At 56.1% G+C, this 22,685-nt stretch overlaps 1 protein-coding gene across 1 annotated transcript in view; it reads right to left on the reverse strand.

Annotated features, from left to right (window-relative positions):
• Nucleotides 1-22,685, reverse strand: part of LOC137349115 (uncharacterized) — a 50,248-nt gene that overhangs the window by 22,810 nt on the left and 4,753 nt on the right. The window contains exons 2-7 of the mRNA XM_068014472.1: nt 17,963-18,061; nt 17,299-17,400; nt 16,200-16,310; nt 15,553-15,688; nt 13,817-14,561; nt 161-252 (exon numbers count right to left, since the gene is read on the reverse strand). Of these exons, the coding sequence (XP_067870573.1) occupies nt 161-252; nt 13,817-14,561; nt 15,553-15,688; nt 16,200-16,310; nt 17,299-17,400; nt 17,963-18,049 (1,273 nt within the window). The 5' untranslated portion in view covers nt 18,050-18,061. The remainder of the gene's footprint in view (nt 1-160; nt 253-13,816; nt 14,562-15,552; nt 15,689-16,199; nt 16,311-17,298; nt 17,401-17,962; nt 18,062-22,685) is intronic.

Here is a 22,685-nt window from a genome sequence, read left to right on the forward strand (position 1 = left end):
ACTACCATCTCCTCATGTGGCTCGGTGTCCTATTTTGCTTCGTAACTCTCCTGTGACCAGCCCCAGGATGCTTGATGACGTTAAAGGCGCTACATAAATACAAGCTGCTGGTTGTATTCCAGCCCCTCGGAAACGGCCCACGCGTCACTTGGTGCGTTACCTTCCGTCGGGGCCTGGAGACTGTCGAGTGGCGGCCCTGCTGCACCCAGGTGCCTGCGAGCGGGGCGGGCTGATCCCAAATCGGCTTCGTTCCTGCAGCGGTGAGCAAACCCGAATGAGTGAATAGATAAAGGAAGACAACACACCATGTGATTTTCAGCAGGAGAGCCGGAAGGAGGAGGAAATGTTCGCCGTAGGCGGTTCCCCGGTCGCGGCCACAGGGCATCGTCCTGTCCCTGTAAAAACACCTCCCCCCCGCCTTCCACACACCGGCGGGCAGATCAAGACTTCATTCAAAGGACCAACCTGCCCTCGGGTGCAATGCCGCATGGCTCCAGGTTATCAGGGCAGAACTGGCCTGGGGAGGGGTGGGGTTAAACTGAGTCGGGTGGGAAAGAGCATCAGTGCGACATATCTGAGCAACAACCTGCCTCATTACTTCTTTTGCAAGAAGCAACCGAAAGATCTGACATCACCTGGCGAAGGGGCAACTGAGGTGTGAACTAACCGACTAATTTCAGCATCGGCTGAAGATTGCAGATATTTAGCAGAGATAGTACGAGGGGGCTGGCACCATATAGCAGGGAAAGGCATTCACTGAACTCGGAGACCAGCGGTGAGCCAGGCTAAACCCACTGCCCCACTCTCTCCCCCCCATAGCCCTGTGTCAATCCCCAAACTAATCCCACTGCCCCACTCTCTCCCCATAGCCCTGTATCAATCCCCAAACTAATCCCACTGCCCCACTCTCTCCCCATAGCCCTGTATCAATCCCCAAACTAATCCCACTGCCCCACTCTCTCCCCATAGCCCTGTATCAATCCCCAAACTAATCCCACTGCCCCACTCTCTCCCCATAGCCCTGTATCAATCCCAAACTAATCCCACTGCCCCACTCTCTCCCCATAGCCCTGTATCAATCCCAAACTAATCCCACTGCCCCACTCTCTCCCCATAGCCCTGTATCAATCCCAAACTAATCCCACTGCCCCACTCTCTCCCCATAGCCCTGCATCAATCCCAAACTAATCCCACTGCCCCACTCTCTCCCCAGAGCCCTGCATCAATCCCAAACTAATCCCACTGCCCCACTCTCTCCCCATAGCCCTGTATTAATCCCAAACTAATCCCACTGCCCCACTCTCTCCCCATAGCCCTGTATCAATCCCAAACTAATCCCACTGCCCCACTCTCTCCCCATAGCCCTGCATCAATCCCAAACTAATCCCACTGCCCCACTCTCTCCCCATAGCCCTGTATCAATCCCCAAACTAATCCCACTGCCCCACTCTCTCCTCATAGCCCTGCATCAATCCCCAAACTAATCCCACTGCCCCACTCTCTCCTCATAGCCCTGCATCAATCCCAAACTAATCCCACTGCCCCACTCTCTCCCCATAGCCCTGTATCAATCCCCAAACTAAACCCACTGCCCCACTCTCTCCCCATAGCCCTGTGTCAATCCCCAAACTAATCCCACTGCCCCACTCTCTCCCCATAGCCCTGTATCAATCCCCAAACTAATCCCACTGCCCCACTCTCTCCCCATAGCCCTGTATCAATCCCCAAACTAATCCCACTGCCCCACTCTCTCCCCATAGCCCTGTATCAATCCCCAAACTAATCCCACTGCCCCACTCTCTCCCCATAGCCCTGTATCAATCCCAAACTAATCCCACTGCCCCACTCTCTCCCCATAGCCCTGTATCAATCCCAAACTAATCCCACTGCCCCACTCTCTCCCCATAGCCCTGTATCAATCCCAAACTAATCCCACTGCCCCACTCTCTCCCCATAGCCCTGCATCAATCCCAAACTAATCCCACTGCCCCACTCTCTCCCCATAGCCCTGTATCAATCCCCAAACTAATCCCACTGCCCCACTCTCTCCTCATAGCCCTGCATCAATCCCCAAACTAATCCCACTGCCCCACTCTCTCCTCATAGCCCTGCATCAATCCCAAACTAATCCCACTGCCCCATTCTCCCCATAGCCCTGTATCAATCCCCAAACTAATCCCACTGCCCCACTCTCCCCATAGCCCTGTATCAATCCCCAAACTAATCCCACTGCCCCACTCTCTCCCCATAGCCCTGCATCAATCCCCAAACTAATCCCACTGCCCCACTCTCTCCCCATACCCCTGTATCAATCCCCAAACTAATCCCACTGCCCCACTCTCTCCTCATAGCCCTGTATCAATCCCCAAACTAATACCACTGCCCCACTCTCTCCTCATAGCCCTGTATCAATCCCAAACTAATCCCACTGCCCCACTCTCTCCCCATAGCCCTGCATCAATCCCCAAACTAATCCCACTGGCCCACTCTCTCCCCATAGTCCTGTATCAATCCCCAAACTAATCCCACTGCCCCACTCTCTCCCCATAGCCCTGTATCAATCCCCAAACTAATCCCACTGCCCCACTCTCTCCCCATAGCCCTGCATCAATCCCCAAACTAATCCCACTGCCCCACTCTCTCCCCATACCCCTGTATCAATCCCCAAACTAATCCCACTGCCCCACTCTCTCCTCATAGCCCTGTATCAATCCCCAAACTAATCCCACTGCCCCACTCTCTCCCCATAGCCCTGCATCAACCCCAAACTAATCCCACTGTCCCACTCTCTCCCCATACCCCTGTATCAATCCCCAAACTAATCCCACTGCCCCACTCTCTCCTCATAGCCCTGTATCAATCCCCAAACTAATCCCACTGCCCCACTCTCTCCCCATAGCCCTGTATCAATCCCAAACTAATCCCACTGCCCCACTCTCTCCCCATAGCCCTGCATCAACCCCAAACTAATCCCACTGCCCCACTCTCTCCCCATACCCCTGTATCAATCCCCAAACTAATCCCACTGCCCCACTCTCTCCTCATAGCCCTGTATCAATCCCCAAACTAATCCCACTGCCCCACTCTCTCCTCATAGCCCTGTATCAATCCCCAAACTAATCCCACTGCCCCACTCTCTCCTCATAGCCCTGTATCAATCCCCAAACTAATCCCACTGCCCCACTCTCTCCTCATAGCCCTGTATCAATCCCCAAACTAATCCCACTGCCCCACTCTCTCCTCATAGCCCTGTATCAATCCCAAACTAATCCCACTGCCCCACTCTCTCCCCATAGCCCTGTATCAATCCCCAAACTAATCCCACTGCCCCACTCTCTCCCCATAGCCCTGTATCAATCCCAAACTAAACCCACTGCCCCACTCTCTCCCCATTGCCCTGTATCAATCCCCAAACTAATCCCACTGCCCCACTCTCTCCCCATAGCCCTGCATCAATCCCAAACTAATCCCACTGCCCCACTCTCTCCCCATACCCCTGTATCAATCCCCAAACTAATCCCACTGCCCCACTCTCTCCTCATAGCCCTGTATCAATCCCCAAACTAATCCCACTGCCCCACTCTCTCCCCATAGCCCTGGATCAATCCCAAACTAAACCCACTGCCCCACTCTCTCCCCATAGCCCTGCATCAATCCCAAACTAATCCCACTGCCCCACTCTCTCCCCATAGCCCTGCATCAATCCCAAACTAATCCCACTGCCCCACTCTCTCCCCATAGCCCTGTATCAATCCCCAAACTAATCCCACTGCCCCACTCTCTCCTCATAGCCCTGCATCAATCCCCAAACTAATCCCACTGCCCCACTCTCTCCTCATAGCCCTGCATCAATCCCAAACTAATCCCACTGCCCCATTCTCCCCAAAGCCCTGTATCAATCCCCAAACTAATCCCACTGTCCCACTCTCTCCCCATAGCCCTGTATCAATCCCAAACTAATCCCACTGCCCCATTCTCCCCATAGCCCTGTATCAATCCCCAAACTAATCCCACTTCCCCACTCTCTCCCCATAGCCCTGTATCAATCCCAAACTAATCCCACTGCCCCACTCTCCCCACAGCCCTGTATCAATCCCCAAACTAATCCCACTACCCCACTCTCTCCCCATAGCCCTGCATCAATCCCCAAACTAATCCCACTGCCCCACTCTCTCCCCATACCCCTGTATCAATCCCCAAACTAATCCCACTGCCCCACTCTCTCCTCATAGCCCTGTATCAATCCCCAAACTAATCCCACTGCCCCACTCTCTCCTCATAGCCCTGTATCAATCCCAAACTAATCCCACTGCCCCACTCTCTCCCCATAGCCCTGCATCAATCCCCAAACTAATCCCACTGCCCCACTCACTCCCCATAGTCCTGTATCAATCCCCAAACTAATCCCACTGCCCCACTCTCTCCCCATAGCCCTGTATCAATCCCCAAACTAATCCCACTGCCCCACTCTCTCCCCATAGCCCTGCATCAATCCCCAAACTAATCCCACTGCCCCACTCTCTCCCCATACCCCTGTATCAATCCCCAAACTAATCCCACTGCCCCACTCTCTCCTCATAGCCCTGTATCAATCCCCAAACTAATCCCACTGCCCCACTCTCTCCCCATAGCCCTGCATCAACCCCAAACTAATCCCACTGTCCCACTCTCTCCCCATACCCCTTTATCAATCCCCAAACTAATCCCACTTCCCCACTCTCTCCCCATAGCCCTGTATCAATCCCAAACTAATCCCACTGCCCCACTCTCCCCATAGCCCTGTATCAATCCCCAAACTAATCCCACTGCCCCACTCTCTCCCCATAGCCCTGCATCAATCCCCAAACTAATCCCACTGCCCCACTCTCTCCCCATACCCCTGTATCAATCCCCAAACTAATCCCACTGCCCCACTCTCTCCTCATAGCCCTGTATCAATCCCCAAACTAATCCCACTGCCCCACTCTCTCCCCATAGCCCTGCATCAATCCCCAAACTAATCCCACTGGCCCACTCTCTCCCCATAGTCCTGTATCAATCCCCAAACTAATCCCACTGCCCCACTCTCTCCCCATAGCCCTGTATCAATCCCCAAACTAATCCCACTGCCCCACTCTCTCCCCATAGCCCTGCATCAATCCCCAAACTAATCCCACTGCCCCACTCTCTCCCCATACCCCTGTATCAATCCCCAAACTAATCCCACTGCCCCACTCTCTCCTCATAGCCCTGTATCAATCCCCAAACTAATCCCACTGCCCCACTCTCTCCCCATAGCCCTGCATCAACCCCAAACTAATCCCACTGTCCCACTCTCTCCCCATACCCCTGTATCAATCCCCAAACTAATCCCACTGCCCCACTCTCTCCTCATAGCCCTGTATCAATCCCCAAACTAATCCCACTGCCCCACTCTCTCCCCATAGCCCTGTATCAATCCCAAACTAATCCCACTGCCCCACTCTCTCCCCATAGCCCTGCATCAACCCCAAACTAATCCCACTGCCCCACTCTCTCCCCATACCCCTGTATCAATCCCCAAACTAATCCCACTGCCCCACTCTCTCCTCATAGCCCTGTATCAATCCCCAAACTAATCCCACTGCCCCACTCTCTCCTCATAGCCCTGTATCAATCCCCAAACTAATCCCACTGCCCCACTCTCTCCTCATAGCCCTGTATCAATCCCCAAACTAATCCCACTGCCCCACTCTCTCCTCATAGCCCTGTATCAATCCCCAAACTAATCCCACTGCCCCACTCTCTCCTCATAGCCCTGTATCAATCCCAAACTAATCCCACTGCCCCACTCTCTCCCCATAGCCCTGTATCAATCCCCAAACTAATCCCACTGCCCCACTCTCTCCCCATAGCCCTGTATCAATCCCAAACTAATCCCACTGCCCCACTCTCTCCCCATTGCCCTGTATCAATCCCCAAACTAATCCCACTGCCCCACTCTCTCCCCATAGCCCTGCATCAATCCCAAACTAATCCCACTGCCCCACTCTCTCCCCATAGCCCTGTATCAATCCCCAAACTAATCCCACTGCCCCACTCTCTCCTCATAGCCCTGTATCAATCCCCAAACTAATCCCACTGCCCCACTCTCTCCCCATAGCCCTGGATCAATCCCAAACTAAACCCACTGCCCCACTCTCTCCCCATAGCCCTGCATCAATCCCCAAACTAATCCCACTGCCCCACTCTCTCCTCATAGCCCTGTATCAATCCCCAAACTAATCCCACTGCCCCACTCTCTCCCCATAGCCCTGGATCAATCCCAAACTAATCCCACTGCCCCACTCTCTCCTCATAGCCCTGCATCAATCCCCAAACTAATCCCACTGCCCCACTCTCTCCTCATAGCCCTGCATCAATCCCAAACTAATCCCACTGCCCCATTCTCCCCATAGCCCTGTATCAATCCCCAAACTAATCCCACTGTCCCACTCTCTCCCCATAGCCCTGTATCAATCCCAAACTAATCCCACTGCCCCATTCTCCCCATAGCCCTGTATCAATCCCCAAACTAATCCCACTTCCCCACTCTCTCCCCATAGCCCTGTATCAATCCCAAACTAATCCCACTGCCCCACTCTCCCCAGAGCCCTGTATCAATCCCCAAACTAATCCCACTGCCCCACTCTCTCCCCATAGCCCTGCATCAATCCCCAAACTAATCCCACTGCCCCACTCTCTCCCCATAGCCCTGCATCAATCCCCAAACTAATCCCACTGCCCCACTCACTCCCCATAGTCCTGTATCAATCCCCAAACTAATCCCACTTCCCCACTCTCTCCCCATAGCCCTGTATCAATCCCCAAACTAATCCCACTGCCCCACTCTCTCCCCATAGCCCTGCATCAATCCCCAAACTAATCCCACTGCCCCACTCTCTCCCCATACCCCTGTATCAATCCCCAAACTAATCCCACTGCCCCACTCTCTCCTCATAGCCCTGTATCAATCCCCAAACTAATCCCACTGCCCCACTCTCTCCCCATAGCCCTGCATCAACCCCAAACTAATCCCACTGTCCCACTCTCTCCCCATACCCCTGTATCAATCCCCAAACTAATCCCACTGCCCCACTCTCTCCTCATAGCCCTGTATCAATCCCCAAACTAATCCCACTGCCCCACTCTCTCCCCATAGCCCTGTATCAATCCCAAACTAATCCCACTGCCCCACTCTCTCCCCATAGCCCTGCATCAACCCCAAACTAATCCCACTGCCCCACTCTCTCCCCATACCCCTGTATCAATCCCCAAACTAATCCCACTGCCCCACTCTCTCCTCATAGCCCTGTATCAATCCCCAAACTAATCCCACTGCCCCACTCTCTCCTCATAGCCCTGTATCAATCCCCAAACTAATCCCACTGCCCCACTCTCTCCTCATAGCCCTGTATCAATCCCCAAACTAATCCCACTGCCCCACTCTCTCCTCATAGCCCTGTATCAATCCCCAAACTAATCCCACTGCCCCACTCTCTCCTCATAGCCCTGTATCAATCCCAAACTAATCCCACTGCCCCACTCTCTCCCCATAGCCCTGTATCAATCCCAAACTAATCCCACTGCCCCACTCTCTCCCCATAGCCCTGTATCAATCCCAAACTAATCCCACTGCCCCACTCCCTCCCCATAGCCCTGCATCAATCCCAAACTAATCCCACTGCCCCACTCTCTCCCCATAGCCCTGCATCAATCCCAAACTAATCCCACTGCCCCACGCTCTCCCCATAGCCCTGTATTAATCCCAAACTAATCCCACTGCCCCACTCTCTCCCCATAGCCCTGTATCAATCCCAAACTAATCCCACTGCCCCACTCTCTCCCCATAGCCCTGCATCAATCCCAAACTAATCCCACTGCCCCACTCTCTCCCCATAGCCCTGTATCAATCCCCAAACTAATCCCACTGCCCCACTCTCTCCTCATAGCCCTGCATCAATCCCCAAACTAATCCCACTGCCCCACTCTCTCCTCATAGCCCTGCATCAATCCCAAACTAATCCCACTGCCCCACTCTCTCCCCATAGCCCTGTATCAATCCCCAAACTAAACCCACTGCCCCACTCTCTCCCCATAGCCCTGTGTCAATCCCCAAACTAATCCCACTGCCCCACTCTCTCCCCATAGCCCTGTATCAATCCCCAAACTAATCCCACTGCCCCACTCTCTCCCCATAGCCCTGTATCAATCCCCAAACTAATCCCACTGCCCCACTCTCTCCCCATAGCCCTGTATCAATCCCAAACTAATCCCACTGCCCCACTCTCTCCCCATAGCCCTGTATCAATCCCAAACTAATCCCACTGCCCCACTCTCTCCCCATAGCCCTGTATCAATCCCAAACTAATCCCACTGCCCCACTCTCTCCCCATAGCCCTGCATCAATCCCAAACTAATCCCACTGCCCCACTCTCTCCCCATAGCCCTGTATTAATCCCAAACTAATCCCACTGCCCCACTCTCTCCCCATAGCCCTGTATCAATCCCAAACTAATCCCACTGCCCCACTCTCTCCCCATAGCCCTGCATCAATCTCAAACTAATCCCACTGCCCCACTCTCTCCCCATAGCCCTGTATCAATCCCCAAACTAATCCCACTGCCCCACTCTCTCCTCATAGCCCTGCATCAATCCCCAAACTAATCCCACTGCCCCACTCTCTCCTCATAGCCCTGCATCAATCCCAAACTAATCCCACTGCCCCATTCTCCCCATAGCCCTGTATCAATCCCCAAACTAATCCCACTGTCCCACTCTCTCCCCATAGCCCTGCATCAATCCCAAACTAATCCCACTGCCCCATTCTCCCCATAGCCCTGTATCAATCCCCAAACTAATCCCACTTCCCCACTCTCTCCCCATAGCCCTGTATCAATCCCAAACTAATCCCACTGCCCCACTCTCCCCATAGCCCTGTATCAATCCCCAAACTAATCCCACTGCCCCACTCTCTCCCCATAGCCCTGCATCAATCCCCAAACTAATCCCACTGCCCCACTCTCTCCCCATACCCCTGTATCAATCCCCAAACTAATCCCACTGCCCCACTCTCTCCTCATAGCCCTGTATCAATCCCCAAACTAATCCCACTGCCCCACTCTCTCCCCATAGCCCTGCATCAATCCCCAAACTAATCCCACTGCCCCACTCTCTCCCCATAGTCCTGTATCAATCCCCAAACTAATCCCACTGCCCCACTCTCTCCCCATAGCCCTGTATCAATCCCCAAACTAATCCCACTGCCCCACTCTCTCCCCATAGCCCTGCATCAATCCCCAAACTAATCCCACTGCCCCACTCTCTCCCCATACCCCTGTATCAATCCCCAAACTAATCCCACTGCCCCACTCTCTCCTCATAGCCCTGTATCAATCCCCAAACTAATCCCACTGCCCCACTCTCTCCCCATAGCCCTGCATCAACCCCAAACTAATCCCACTGTCCCACTCTCTCCCCATACCCCTGTATCAATCCCCAAACTAATCCCACTGCCCCACTCTCTCCTCATAGCCCTGTATCAATCCCCAAACTAATCCCACTGCCCCACTCTCTCCCCATAGCCCTGTATCAATCCCAAACTAATCCCACTGCCCCACTCTCTCCCCATAGCCCTGCATCAACCCCAAACTAATCCCACTGCCCCACTCTCTCCCCATACCCCTGTATCAATCCCCAAACTAATCCCACTGCCCCACTCTCTCCTCATAGCCCTGTATCAATCCCCAAACTAATCCCACTGCCCCACTCTCTCCTCATAGCCCTGTATCAATCCCCAAACTAATCCCACTGCCCCACTCTCTCCTCATAGCCCTGTATCAATCCCCAAACTAATCCCACTGCCCCACTCTCTCCTCATAGCCCTGTATCAATCCCCAAACTAATCCCACTGCCCCACTCTCTCCTCATAGCCCTGTATCAATCCCAAACTAATCCCACTGCCCCACTCTCTCCCCATAGCCCTGTATCAATCCCCAAACTAATCCCACTGCCCCACTCTCTCCCCATAGCCCTGTATCAATCCCAAACTAATCCCACTGCCCCACTCTCTCCCCATTGCCCTGTATCAATCCCCAAACTAATCCCACTGCCCCACTCTCTCCCCATAGCCCTGCATCAATCCCAAACTAATCCCACTGCCCCACTCTCTCCCCATAGCCCTGTATCAATCCCCAAACTAATCCCACTGCCCCACTCTCTCCTCATAGCCCTGTATCAATCCCCAAACTAATCCCACTGCCCCACTCTCTCCCCATAGCCCTGGATCAATCCCAAACTAAACCCACTGCCCCACTCTCTCCCCATAGCCCTGCATCAATCCCAAACTAATCCCACTGCCCCACTCTCTCCCCATAGCCCTGCATCAATCCCAAACTAATCCCACTGCCCCACTCTCTCCCCATAGCCCTGTATCAATCCCCAAACTAATCCCACTGCCCCACTCTCTCCTCATAGCCCTGCATCAATCCCCAAACTAATCCCACTGCCCCACTCTCTCCTCATAGCCCTGCATCAATCCCAAACTAATCCCACTGCCCCATTCTCCCCATAGCCCTGTATCAATCCCCAAACTAATCCCACTGTCCCACTCTCTCCCCATAGCCCTGTATCAATCCCAAACTAATCCCACTGCCCCATTCTCCCCATAGCCCTGTATCAATCCCCAAACTAATCCCACTTCCCCACTCTCTCCCCATAGCCCTGTATCAATCCCAAACTAATCCCACTGCCCCACTCTCCCCATAGCCCTGTATCAATCCCCAAACTAATCCCACTGCCCCACTCTCTCCCCATAGCCCTGCATCAATCCCCAAACTAATCCCACTGCCCCACTCTCTCCCCATACCCCTGTATCAATCCCCAAACTAATCCCACTGCCCCACTCTCTCCTCATAGCCCTGTATCAATCCCCAAACTAATCCCACTGCCCCACTCTCTCCTCATAGCCCTGTATCAATCCCAAACTAATCCCACTGCCCCACTCTCTCCCCATAGCCCTGCATCAATCCCCAAACTAATCCCACTGCCCCACTCTCTCCCCATAGTCCTGTATCAATCCCCAAACTAATCCCACTGCCCCACTCTCTCCCCATAGCCCTGTATCAATCCCCAAACTAATCCCACTGCCCCACTCTCTCCCCATCGCCCTGCATCAATCCCCAAACTAATCCCACTGCCCCACTCTCTCCCCATACCCCTGTATCAATCCCCAAACTAATCCCACTGCCCCACTCTCTCCTCATAGCCCTGTATCAATCCCCAAACTAATCCCACTGCCCCACTCTCTCCCCATAGCCCTGCATCAACCCCAAACTAATCCCACTGTCCCACTCTCTCCCCATACCCCTGTATCAATCCCCAAACTAATCCCACTGCCCCACTCTCTCCTCATAGCCCTGTATCAATCCCCAAACTAATCCCACTGCCCCACTCTCTCCCCATAGCCCTGTATCAATCCCAAACTAATCCCACTGCCCCACTCTCTCCCCATAGCCCTGCATCAACCCCAAACTAATCCCACTGCCCCACTCTCTCCCCATACCCCTGTATCAATCCCCAAACTAATCCCACTGCCCCACTCTCTCCTCATAGCCCTGTATCAATCCCCAAACTAATCCCACTGCCCCACTCTCTCCTCATAGCCCTGTATCAATCCCCAAACTAATCCCACTGCCCCACTCTCTCCTCATAGCCCTGTATCAATCCCCAAACTAATCCCACTGCCCCACTCTCTCCTCATAGCCCTGTATCAATCCCCAAACTAATCCCACTGCCCCACTCTCTCCTCATAGCCCTGTATCAATCCCAAACTAATCCCACTGCCCCACTCTCTCCCCATAGCCCTGTATCAATCCCCAAACTAATCCCACTGCCCCACTCTCTCCCCATAGCCCTGTATCAATCCCAAACTAATCCACTGCCCCACTCTCTCCCCATTGCCCTGTATCAATCCCCAAACTAATCCCACTGCCCCACTCTCTCCCCATAGCCCTGCATCAATCCCAAACTAATCCCACTGCCCCACTCTCTCCCCATAGCCGTGTATCAATCCCCAAACTAATCCCACTGCCCCACTCTCTCCCCATAGCCCTGTATCAATCCCCAAACTAATCCCACTGCCCCACTCTCTCCCCATAGCCCTGGATCAATCCCAAACTAAACCCACTGCCCCACTCTCTCCCCATAGCCCTGCATCAATCCCAAACTAATCCCACTGCCCCACTCTCTCCCCATAGCCCTGCATCAATCCCAAACTAATCCCACTGCCCCACTCTCTCCACATAGCCCTGCATCAACCCCAAACTAATCCCACTGCCCCCCTCTCCACATCTCTGTCTGTTCCTCTGATTGACATACTGCTGCAATTTTCCTGTAAAAATGATGCAATGGTCTTGACCTCCATTATGCCCTGTGGCAAACCGTCCACATTCCAACAACTGCAGGTGAACAAATTACCTCGACCTTTCCTCCTCACACATATAAGGATTTGAAATAGATCGTCCCTCGTCACTGTCTACCCAACCAGGAGAAATATTCTCACCCTGTTCAGTCCATTAAAATGCTTCCAAATTTGAAAAACCTTCCCTAAACATCCTCGGCCTTCTCTGCCCCAGCATAAGATTGCCAAGTATCTCATTCTGTCCTCATGAGTACAGCTCCTCGACCCAGACACACTCCTGGTGAAACCACACCGTACATCGGGCACCCAGAACTACACCCAGTACCTGAATTAGCTGCACCGCTGCTGGGTAAAGAGCAGGGTGGCCAGTCTCTCACTCCAGGAAGTAGCCTTTTCCCTCCCTCCCCCACTTCCCTTGGATCTTAATGGGAGACTGGAGAAGCTGGGATGGGTCTCCTCAAAGCAAAGGAGGTGAAGAGGAGACGTAATCGAGGTGTTCAAAATGACGAATGGTCTTGAGCGAGTAATTCGAGAGAAACTGGGAGAAATGCACGAGGGAGAAAGGAATGGAAGGTTATACACGGGTGGGACGAGGCTCGAGTGGGACATAAAACACCGGGGCATGGACCAGCTGGGGCCGAATGACCTCTTCCTGATGTTAACTGAAGTGCTGACCGCATCGAGGGTGTTGCTGATTGGAAGTTGCTGGCGAGGCTCAGAGGTGCACGACACCCCGGAGATCACTCTGCGCCCCGTTAAGTACGGGCTGGCCGGTGCGGGAGGAGGGGCGGGGGTTCATTTAACTATTTGGGGGAACACCCCGTCCGATGGAAATCTGAACGCAGGCCGCGTTACACCGGGAGTGCTAAGATCACGCGACGCGTCGTGTAGCATTCTGCCGCAAACCAGCTGATCGGCGCAATTAAGCTTGGGGTCACTCAGAGTTCAATTGCTCCGTCAGCGGATTTGACGGCGGTTGCCAATTTAGGGCTGCAGCTCAAGGACGCACAGTACGGTTCAGGCTCACAGGTGTGACTTATCCTTTCCCCCCCACCCCCCACCCCTAACTCCCAGACACCGATAAAGTGCAACGGTGCTCGGTGAACAGTTAAGGTCACGCAACTCAGTGACAACCTCTGACCACTGCCCCTTACCCCCTCCACACCCCGACCACCACCAAACTCTTGACAAGAAAAAGCGGGCAAGGGGCAGAGCTAACTGAATCCCAGGCCTGGCCAGTGTGGCTCAGTGCCAAGGCCAATTCTGCACGGTTGTAAAACTACTCGTGAACCTGCGGTAATCTTCTACAGGACAGAGATGAAAGGTCATGACCCCACCCCTTTCACCGCACCACCACCACCACCACCACCCCCCGCCCACTCGCCCACCCCAACTCACTCTTTCTCCTTGGTTCTCCGGCTTAGCCTCCAGCGACAAGACGGCGAGACGGACGGGCTCGTTCTCTCCCGCGGTGATCGGTTGTCACCACGCCTTGGTCTAGGGGGGCCTTGGGGGATGCGACCCCTAGTCCTGACCTTCCTCTTGACCCGTGTCAGCCCCCATGGGTGGGGGAGCTCCTCCAGGTCAGAGCTGGATCCGTCGGGGAGGCCGCCCTCCCTGGAGGCCGTACTCGTGCCCGAAACCGACCGCTTCCTGGCCACAGTTCGACAGCATCTCCCACAGGACGGCAGCGACTGCCCTTTGGCCTCCCATCCGGCGCTCAGCATCTCGACCAGGACCACCGGCTGGAGGAGCGGAACATGCCGGAACTCCACGTCCCTCAGTTTAGAGCCCGGCGAGCGGAGGTACGGAGGGCAGTCGGGTGCCTTTCCACCGTGGTGGCTCCTCCCCGGCATCTCGGCACGGTCGGGCGAAGTTTGACTGCTTCGTTGCTCTGGGCCCCTCGCCGATGCTTGCCACCCGCTGGCCACCCTCCGCTTCGAGGCAGACCAGACAGGGTCCCTTCCCGAGCCCTCACCACCCTCCTTGCGCCCCTCCTGCGACCGCCCGTCTTCGCCGGGCTCAGGTGGGCTAGTCGCGACTCCTCGCGGGCCGGGCTTTCTCCAGGCCACTGGGAAGGCGAGGCCGCCATTGTCCCAGAAGTTGCCGCCGGGTTCCGCTTCCACCAGAAGGTCGAGGGACACTTGGAGGAAAGGGGCATGAGTGAGACAACACAGCAAACCCACCCTCCCTCCCCACACGACAATAAAGCCCCCACCTCCATGTCCCCACAAATCCAGGCCTTCGGTATCAACTTGCACACTGCTGAGGTCAGTCAGAGAGCAATTGCAACTACTTCTAAAATTTCAGGCTGCAGGTCAGCTGGCAATCTGAAGTGCGACAAATGTGGCTCGTCACAGCACACGTATGTACTCATACAGGAACATACACCCACGTGCACAAACATGCATACCAATCAGAGAGCAGATACTTTATACACACCCCAGTAAACCTCCTGTGGCAGTGCTCAAATTAACTAATTAAGAAAGGACCTACATTTCCATAGCGCCTTGCATGAAGTCAGGACATCCCAAAGTGCCTCACACCCTACGAAGTGTTTTATTTTTTTTTGAAGCGTAGTCACTGTTGTCATGTAGGAAATGCGGCAGCCAATTGGCGCACAGCAAGATCCCGCAAACGGCAATGGGGTCAACGGACCAAATCATTTTTATTTGTAAAGTGATGTTGGTTGAGGGACGTCAGGGAGAACTCCAGCCCTGCCCCCTGCCACCGCCACCCCCCCACCTCCAGCTCTTCTTCCAAGTGGCCGTGGGATCTTTTTACATCCACCCAAAAAGACGGGGGCCTCGGTTTAACGCCTCATCCGAAAGACGGCACCTCCGACGGTGCAACGCTCGGTCGGCAGCAGCTCAGAGCCTGTCAGCCCTTGAACTCACGGTCTACTGACTTGGATACAAGCAACGGGACTACCAGGAGACGCCACCAGTTTTAAGGCGGACGTTAACACACGACACTCAAGGACCGAAGGCTGCCAACAACAAAAATAACCACTGCCTGAGAGACCAACCAGGAAGGCATAAAGCACACTGCAGAACGTCCTGGAATGTAATACCCGGTTCCAGGCTCTTAAAGACATTGACTGCACAGTGGCCGCTCCCTTCCCGAACACCTACCTGCATCCTGGGGGTCAGACCCCCCTGGATTCACGAGTAGCTGCAGGGAGCGCGGGTCAAGCTCCTTCAGGCACCCGATCAGGAACTGCGCTTGGCGGGAATCAGAGGGCTCAGCAGCCTGGGATGCTGCGTGTAACTAAGAGGAGTAAAAGGGCAGAAGGGCAGTACGAGCAGTGGAAAAGAACAGGCAGTGGGCTCTACCCAGGGTGCATGAGACACAGCAGCTAGCAGCATCCCCCCCCCCACCACCGCACCCCGTTCCCCAACCCAAGCCCATATAGGTTCCGCCCCGATCCTGGGTTCCCAGAGCCCAAAGTCAGAGAGGGTATCTGACAGCAAGAGGGATCAAAGCCAAAGGGGGACACACTCACCAACAGGAGTTGTGGGACTCACTATCAATTGTAACCCCACAAACCACCCGCCCCCCCACCCGCCGCCAATGCCCACCCCACACCCCCAGTCTATATGTCACCCACAGTCCCACATGTCACCTGACATATATAAAACCCCAACTCTGTAACCCACCCCCCCCCCGGCAGCCGACGACTTAACCCACGCCTGCATGCTTTGAACCTATAAGCCCCAGAAAGCTCCTTGAGCCCAGGTTCTCTCTCTGTGCACCCCTTCCCCCTCTGACACGTATATACCTGGTCAAATCGCACTCTGGGCAGTGTCTCCTCCAGGCGTTGCAGGTATTCCCAGAGCAGCTTCTGCAGCACGCCCATGAATTCCTCTCCATATTGCTCCGGCAGCTCCTCCTGTCGGAGAAGCAGTCCCGTCACACCAGTATCACACCTCGGCAACACCGGACATCCCTTTACACCCAATGAAGGACTTTTCCAAAGTGCCGTCGCGGTTGTGATGCTGAAACCGCGGCCGCCAATTTGCACGCTGCTAGATCCCACGAACAATCATCTGTTTTCAGTGACGTTGGTTTCAGAGATAAATATTGCCCCCCAGGACAACGGGGCGAAGTCCCCCTGTGCTCTCCTTCCAAAGAGCGGCCGTGGGATCTTTCACATCCACCCGAGGGGGCAGACGGGGCCCCTCGGTTCAATGTGGACACCTCCAACATCAGAGTGCTTCCTCACTACTGGTTTTGAGGTAGGTTTTAAGGAGTGTCTTAAAGGAGGAAAGAGGGGTAGAGAGTCGGAGCGGTTTTAGTGGGGGGGGGGGGGGGGGGTGAATTCCAGAGTTTGGGGGCCCAGGCAGCTGAAGGCACGGTCACCAATGATGGAACTGATATCGGGAATGCCCACGAGGCCAGAACGCGAGGAGAGCAGAGATCTCGGAGGGTTGTGGGTCTGGAGGAGGTTACAGAGATCGGGACGGGGTGGGGAGGGGAGGCCATGGAGAGGTTTGAAAACAAAGGATGAGGATTTTAAAGTCGAGGCGCGGCTCAACCGGAAGGCAGTGTAGGTCAGCGAGCACAAGGGGGTGATGGGGGGGGGGGGGGAGAACGGGGCTAAAGGTGCAGGTTAGGACACGGATGAGTACAATTTTACGAAGGGTTCAAGGCAGGCCGGCCAGAAGCGCACTGGAATAGCGGAGGTTGCATTTGTACCCACAGCCTCCTGACTCGGAGGTGAGAGGACGGACGACTGAGCCACAGCTGAGCTCAAGGGGAGGGCCGGAGGGGTGGGGGGGGGGGCAAAATCCTAAATGGAGTCACCGACGGACCCATTTGAAAGGTGCACACACTCAGCGCTCCGGCAGTTATTAATTCCGTCCCGTTACTTACTGTACCTGCAGGAAAGAGATCCGGAAGGGAGGGTCGTCCAGGAGCTGGACCACCAGCTCTCGAAACTGCTGCTGGATCTGTCCGACTTTCTGCAAATCCCGGGGCGTCTACAGGAAGGAAGACCGGCATTTATAAATGACGCCTCGCACCCTCCCAGGACATCCCCGAGGACCACCCCCCAAACCCCACCCCTCGCGAGGGCCAGTCAAATACTTTCCCTTTCGCAGTGCGGTCAGAGTCATCATGTTGGGAATTGCAGCAGCCAATCGGCGCACAGCAAGATCCCACAAACAGCAATGCGATCATTTTTTTTTTTTAAAAGTGACGTTGGTTGAGAGATAAAAATCGGCCACCGCTCTTTTTCCAAAAGATCTTTTACGTCCACCCAAGAGGTTTTAACATCTCGTCCGAGAGATGGCACCGCCGGCAGTGCAGCACTCCCCTCGGTACGGGTCACTACACCGGGGAACTCAAACGGGTGAGCTTTTGACAGAGAGAGAGAGCAACGCCGATCGAACAGGCCCCTCCGCTCATGGGTCCGCGCGCCCACCGGAAGCCGGACAAAACGAACGGCAGGACTCAGCGGCTCACCGAGGGCTCTTAAAGCCGAGAGGCGGAGGAGCAAAGGAACGCGCCAGCCCGGCAAAATCCGCCACCTGACGGACTCACCGCAATTGCCGGAGCAGGTGCGTCCTCCGGGAATAACTGGTACAACTTAGATCGGATGTCGCCAGGCGGAGCATCCTCCACGAACATCTGCAGAATAATCTGCAAAATAGGAGAGAGATTTTCATTCCAGTGCCCAGACCCAACTCCACATCCAATAACCCACAGCCCTCAGTGCCCCTCCCCCACAACTATAACCCACTGCCCTCAGTGCCCCTCCCCCACAACTATAACCCACTGCCCTTAGTGCCCCTCCCCCACAACTATAACCCACTGCCCCTCCCCCACAACTATAACCCACTGCCCTCAGTGCCCCTCCCCCACAACTATAACCCACTGCCCTCAGTGCCCCTCCCCCACAACTATAACCCACTGCCCCTCCCCCACAACTATAACCCACTGCCCTCAGTGCCCCTCCCCCACAACTATAACCCACTGCCCTCAGTGCCCCTCCCCCACAACTATAACCCACTGCCCTTAGTGCCCCTCCCCCACAACTATAACCCACTGCCCCTCCCCCACAACTATAACCCACTGCCCTCAGTGCCCCTCCCCCACAACTATAACCCACTGCCCTCAGTGCCCCTCCCCCACAACTATAACCCACTGCCCCTCCCCCACAACTATAATCCACTGCCCTCAGTGCCCCTCCCCCACAACTATAACCCACTGCCCTCAGTTCCCCTCCCCCACAACTATAACCCACTGCCCTCAGTGCCCCTCCCCCACAACTATAACCCACTGCCCTCAGTGCCCCTCCCCCACACCTATAACCCACTGACCTCAGTGCCCCTCCCCCACACCTAAAACCCACTGCCCTCAGTGCCCCTCCCCCACAACTATAACACACTGGCCTCAGTGCCCCTCCCCCACAACTATAACCCACTGCCCTCAGTGCCCCTCCCCCACAACTATAACCCACTGCCCTCAGTGCCCCTCCCCCACAACTACAACCCACTGCCCTCAGTGACCCTCCCCCACAACTATAACCCACAGCCCTCAGTGCCCCTCCCCCACACCAAAAAACCCACTGCCCTCAGTGCCCCTCCCCCACACCAAAAAACCCACTGCCTCAGTGCCCCTCCCCCACACCTATAACCCACTGCCCTCAGTGCCCCTCCCCCACACCTATAACCCACTGACCTCAGTGCCCCTCCCCCACAACTATAACCCACTGCCCTCAGTGCCCCTCCCCCACAACTATAACCCACTGCCCCTCCCCCACAACTATAACCCACTGCCCTCAGTGCCCCTCCCCCACAACTATAACCCACTGCCCTCAGTGCCCCTCCCCCACAACTATAACCCACTGCCCTCAGTGCCCCTCCCCCACAACTACAACCCACTGCCCTCAGTGACCCTCCCCCACACCAAAAAACCCACTGCCCTCAGTGCCCCTCCCCCACACCTATAACCCACAGCCCTCAGTGCCCCTCCCCCACACCAAAAAACCCACTGCCCTCAGTGCCCCTCCCCCACACCTATAACCCACTGCCCTCAGTGCCCCTCCCCCACACCAAAAAACGCACTGCCTCAGTGCCCCTCCCCCACAACTACAACCCACTGCCCTCAGTGACCCTCCCCCACAACTATAACCCACAGCCCTCAGTGCCCCTCCCCCACACCAAAAAACCCACTGCCCTCAGTGCCCCTCCCCCACACCTATAACCCACTGCCCTCAGTGCCCCTCCCCCACACCAAAAAACCCACTGCCTCAGTGCCCCTCCCCCACACCTATAACCCACTGCCCTCAGTGCCCCTCCCCCACACCTATAACCCACTGACCTCAGTGCCCCTCCCCCACACCTAAAACCCACTGCCCTCAGTGCCCCTCCCCCACACCAAAAATCCACAGCCCTCAGTGCCCCTCCCCCACACCGATAACCCACTGCCCCTCCCCCACAACTATAACCCTCTGCCTCAGTGCCCCTCCCACACACCGATAACCAACTGCCCTCAGTGCCCCTTCCCCACACCTATAACCCACTGTCCTCAGTGCCCCTCCCCCCACACCTATAACCCACTGTCTCAATGCCCCTCCCCCACACCTATAACGAACTGCCCTCAATGCCCCTCGCCCACACCTATAACCCACTGCCCCTCCCCCACACCTATAACCAACTGCCCAGTGCCCCTTCCCCACACCTATAACCCACTGCCCTCAATGGCCCTCCCCCACACCTATAACCAACTGCCCTCAGTGCCCCTCCCCCACACCTATAACCCACTGCCCTCAGTGCCCCTCCCCCACACCTAGAACGAACTGCCCTCAGTGCCCCTCCCCCACACCTAGAACGAACTGCCCTCAGTGCCCCTCCCCCACACCGATAACGAACTGCCCTCAGTGCCCCTCCCCCACACCTATAACGAACTGCCCTCAGTGCCCCTCCGTCACACCAAAAATCCACTGCCCTCAGTGCCCCTCCCCCACACCTAACCAACTGCCCTCAGTGCCCCTCCCCCACACCTATAACGAACTGACCACAGTGCCCCTCCGCAACACCAAAAATCCACTGCCCTCAGTGCCCCTCCCCCACACCTAACCAACTGCCCTCAGTGCCCCTCCCTCACACCAAAAATCCACTGCCCTCAGTGCCCCTCCCCCACACCTATAACCCACTGCTATCAGCGCCCCTCCCCCACACCTATAACCCACTGCGTTCAATGCCCCTCCCCCACACCTATAACCCACTGCCCTCAGTGCCCCTCCCCCACACCAAAAATCCACTGCCCTCAGTGCCCCTCCACCACACCTATAACCCACTGCCTTGAATGCCCCTCCCCCACACCGATAACCCACTGCCCTCAGTGCCCCTCCCCCACACCAAAAATCCACTGCCCTCAGTGCCCCTCCCCCACACCTATAACCCACTGCCCTCAGTGCCCCTCCCCCACACCAAAAATCCACTGCCCTCAGTGCCCCTCCCCCACACCAAAAATCCACTGCCCTCAGTGCCCCTCCCCCACACCTATAACCCACTGCCCTCAGTGCCCCTCCCCCACACCAAAAATCCACTGCCCTCAGTGCCCCTCCCCCACACCAAAAATCCACTGCCCTCAGCACCCCTCCCCACAACTATAACCCACTGCCCTCAGCGCCCCACCCCCACGCCTATAATGCACTGCTCTCAGTGCCCCTCCCCCACGCCTATAACCCACTGCTCTCAGTGCCCCTCCCCCACACCTATAACCCACTGCCCTCAGCGCCCCTCCCCCACACCCAATAACCCACTGCTCTCAGTGCCCCTCCCCACACCTATAACCCACTGCCCTCAGTGCCCCTCCCCCACACCTATAACCCACTGCCCTCAGTGCCCCTCCCCCACACCCTATAACCCATTGCCCTCAGTGCCCCTCCCCACACCCTGTAACCCATTGCCCTCAGTGCCCCTCCCCACACCTATAACCCATTGCCCTCAGTGCCCCTCCCCCACACCTATAACCCACTGCCCTCAGTGCCCCTCCCCCACACCCTATAACCCATTGCCCTAAGTGCCCCTCCCCACACCCTGCAACCCATTGCCCTCAGTGCCCCTCCCCCACACCTATAACCCATTGCCCTCAGTGCCCCTCCCCACACCAATAACCCATGGCCCTCAGTGCCCCTCCCCACACCTATAACCCACTGCCCTCAGTGCCCCTCACCCACACCCTATAACCCATTGCCCTAAGTTCCCCTCCCCACACCCTGCAACCCATTGCCCTCAGTGCCCCTCCCCCACACCTATAACGAACTGCCCTCAGTGCCCCTCCCCCACACCTATAACCCACTGTCCTCAGTGCCCCTCCCCACACCTATAACCCATTGCCCTCAGTGCCCCTCCCCACACCTATAACCCACTGCTCTCAGTGCCCCTCCCCACACCTATAACCCACTGCTCTCAGTGCCCCTCCCCACACCTATAACCCACTGTCCTCAGTGCCCCTCCCCACACCTATAACCCATTGCCCTCAGTGCCCCTCCCCCACACCTACAACCCACTGCTCTCAGTGCCCCTCCCCACACCTGTAACCCACTGCCCTCAGTGCCCCTCCCCCACACCTATAACCCACTGCCCTCAGTGCCCTCCCCCACACCTATAACCCACTGCTCTCAGTGGCCCCTCCCCACACCTATAACCCATTGCCCTCAGTGCCCCTCCCCCACACCTACAACCCACTGCCCTCAGTGCCCCTCCCCCACACCTACAACCCACTGCCCTCAGTGCCCCTCCCCCACACCTATAACCCATTGCCCTCAGTGCCCCTCCCCCACACCTACAACCCACTGCCCTCAGTGCCCCTCCCCACACCTGTAACCCACTGCCCTCAGTGCCCCTCCCCCACACCTATAACCCACTGCCCTCAGTGCCCCTCCCCCACACCTATAACCCACTGCCCTCAATGCCCCTCCCCACACCTATAACCCATTGCCCTCAGTGCCCCTCCCCCACACCTACAACCCACTGCTCTCAGTGCCCCTCCCCACACCTGTAACCCACTGCCCTCAGTGCCCCTCCCCACACCTATAACCCATTGCCCTCAGTGCCCCTCCCCCACACCTATAACCCATTGCCCTCAGTGCCCCTCCCCCACACCTATAACCCACTGCTCTCAGTGCCCCTCCCCACACCTATAACCCACTGCCCTCAGTGCCCCTCCCCACACCTATAACCCATTGCCCTCAGTGCCCCTCCCACACCTATAACCCATTGCCCTCAGTGCCCCTCCCCCACACCTATAACCC

This window comes from Heterodontus francisci, chromosome 34 (assembly GCF_036365525.1).
Source record: "Heterodontus francisci isolate sHetFra1 chromosome 34, sHetFra1.hap1, whole genome shotgun sequence".
Classification (NCBI taxonomy): Eukaryota; Metazoa; Chordata; class Chondrichthyes; order Heterodontiformes; family Heterodontidae; genus Heterodontus; species Heterodontus francisci.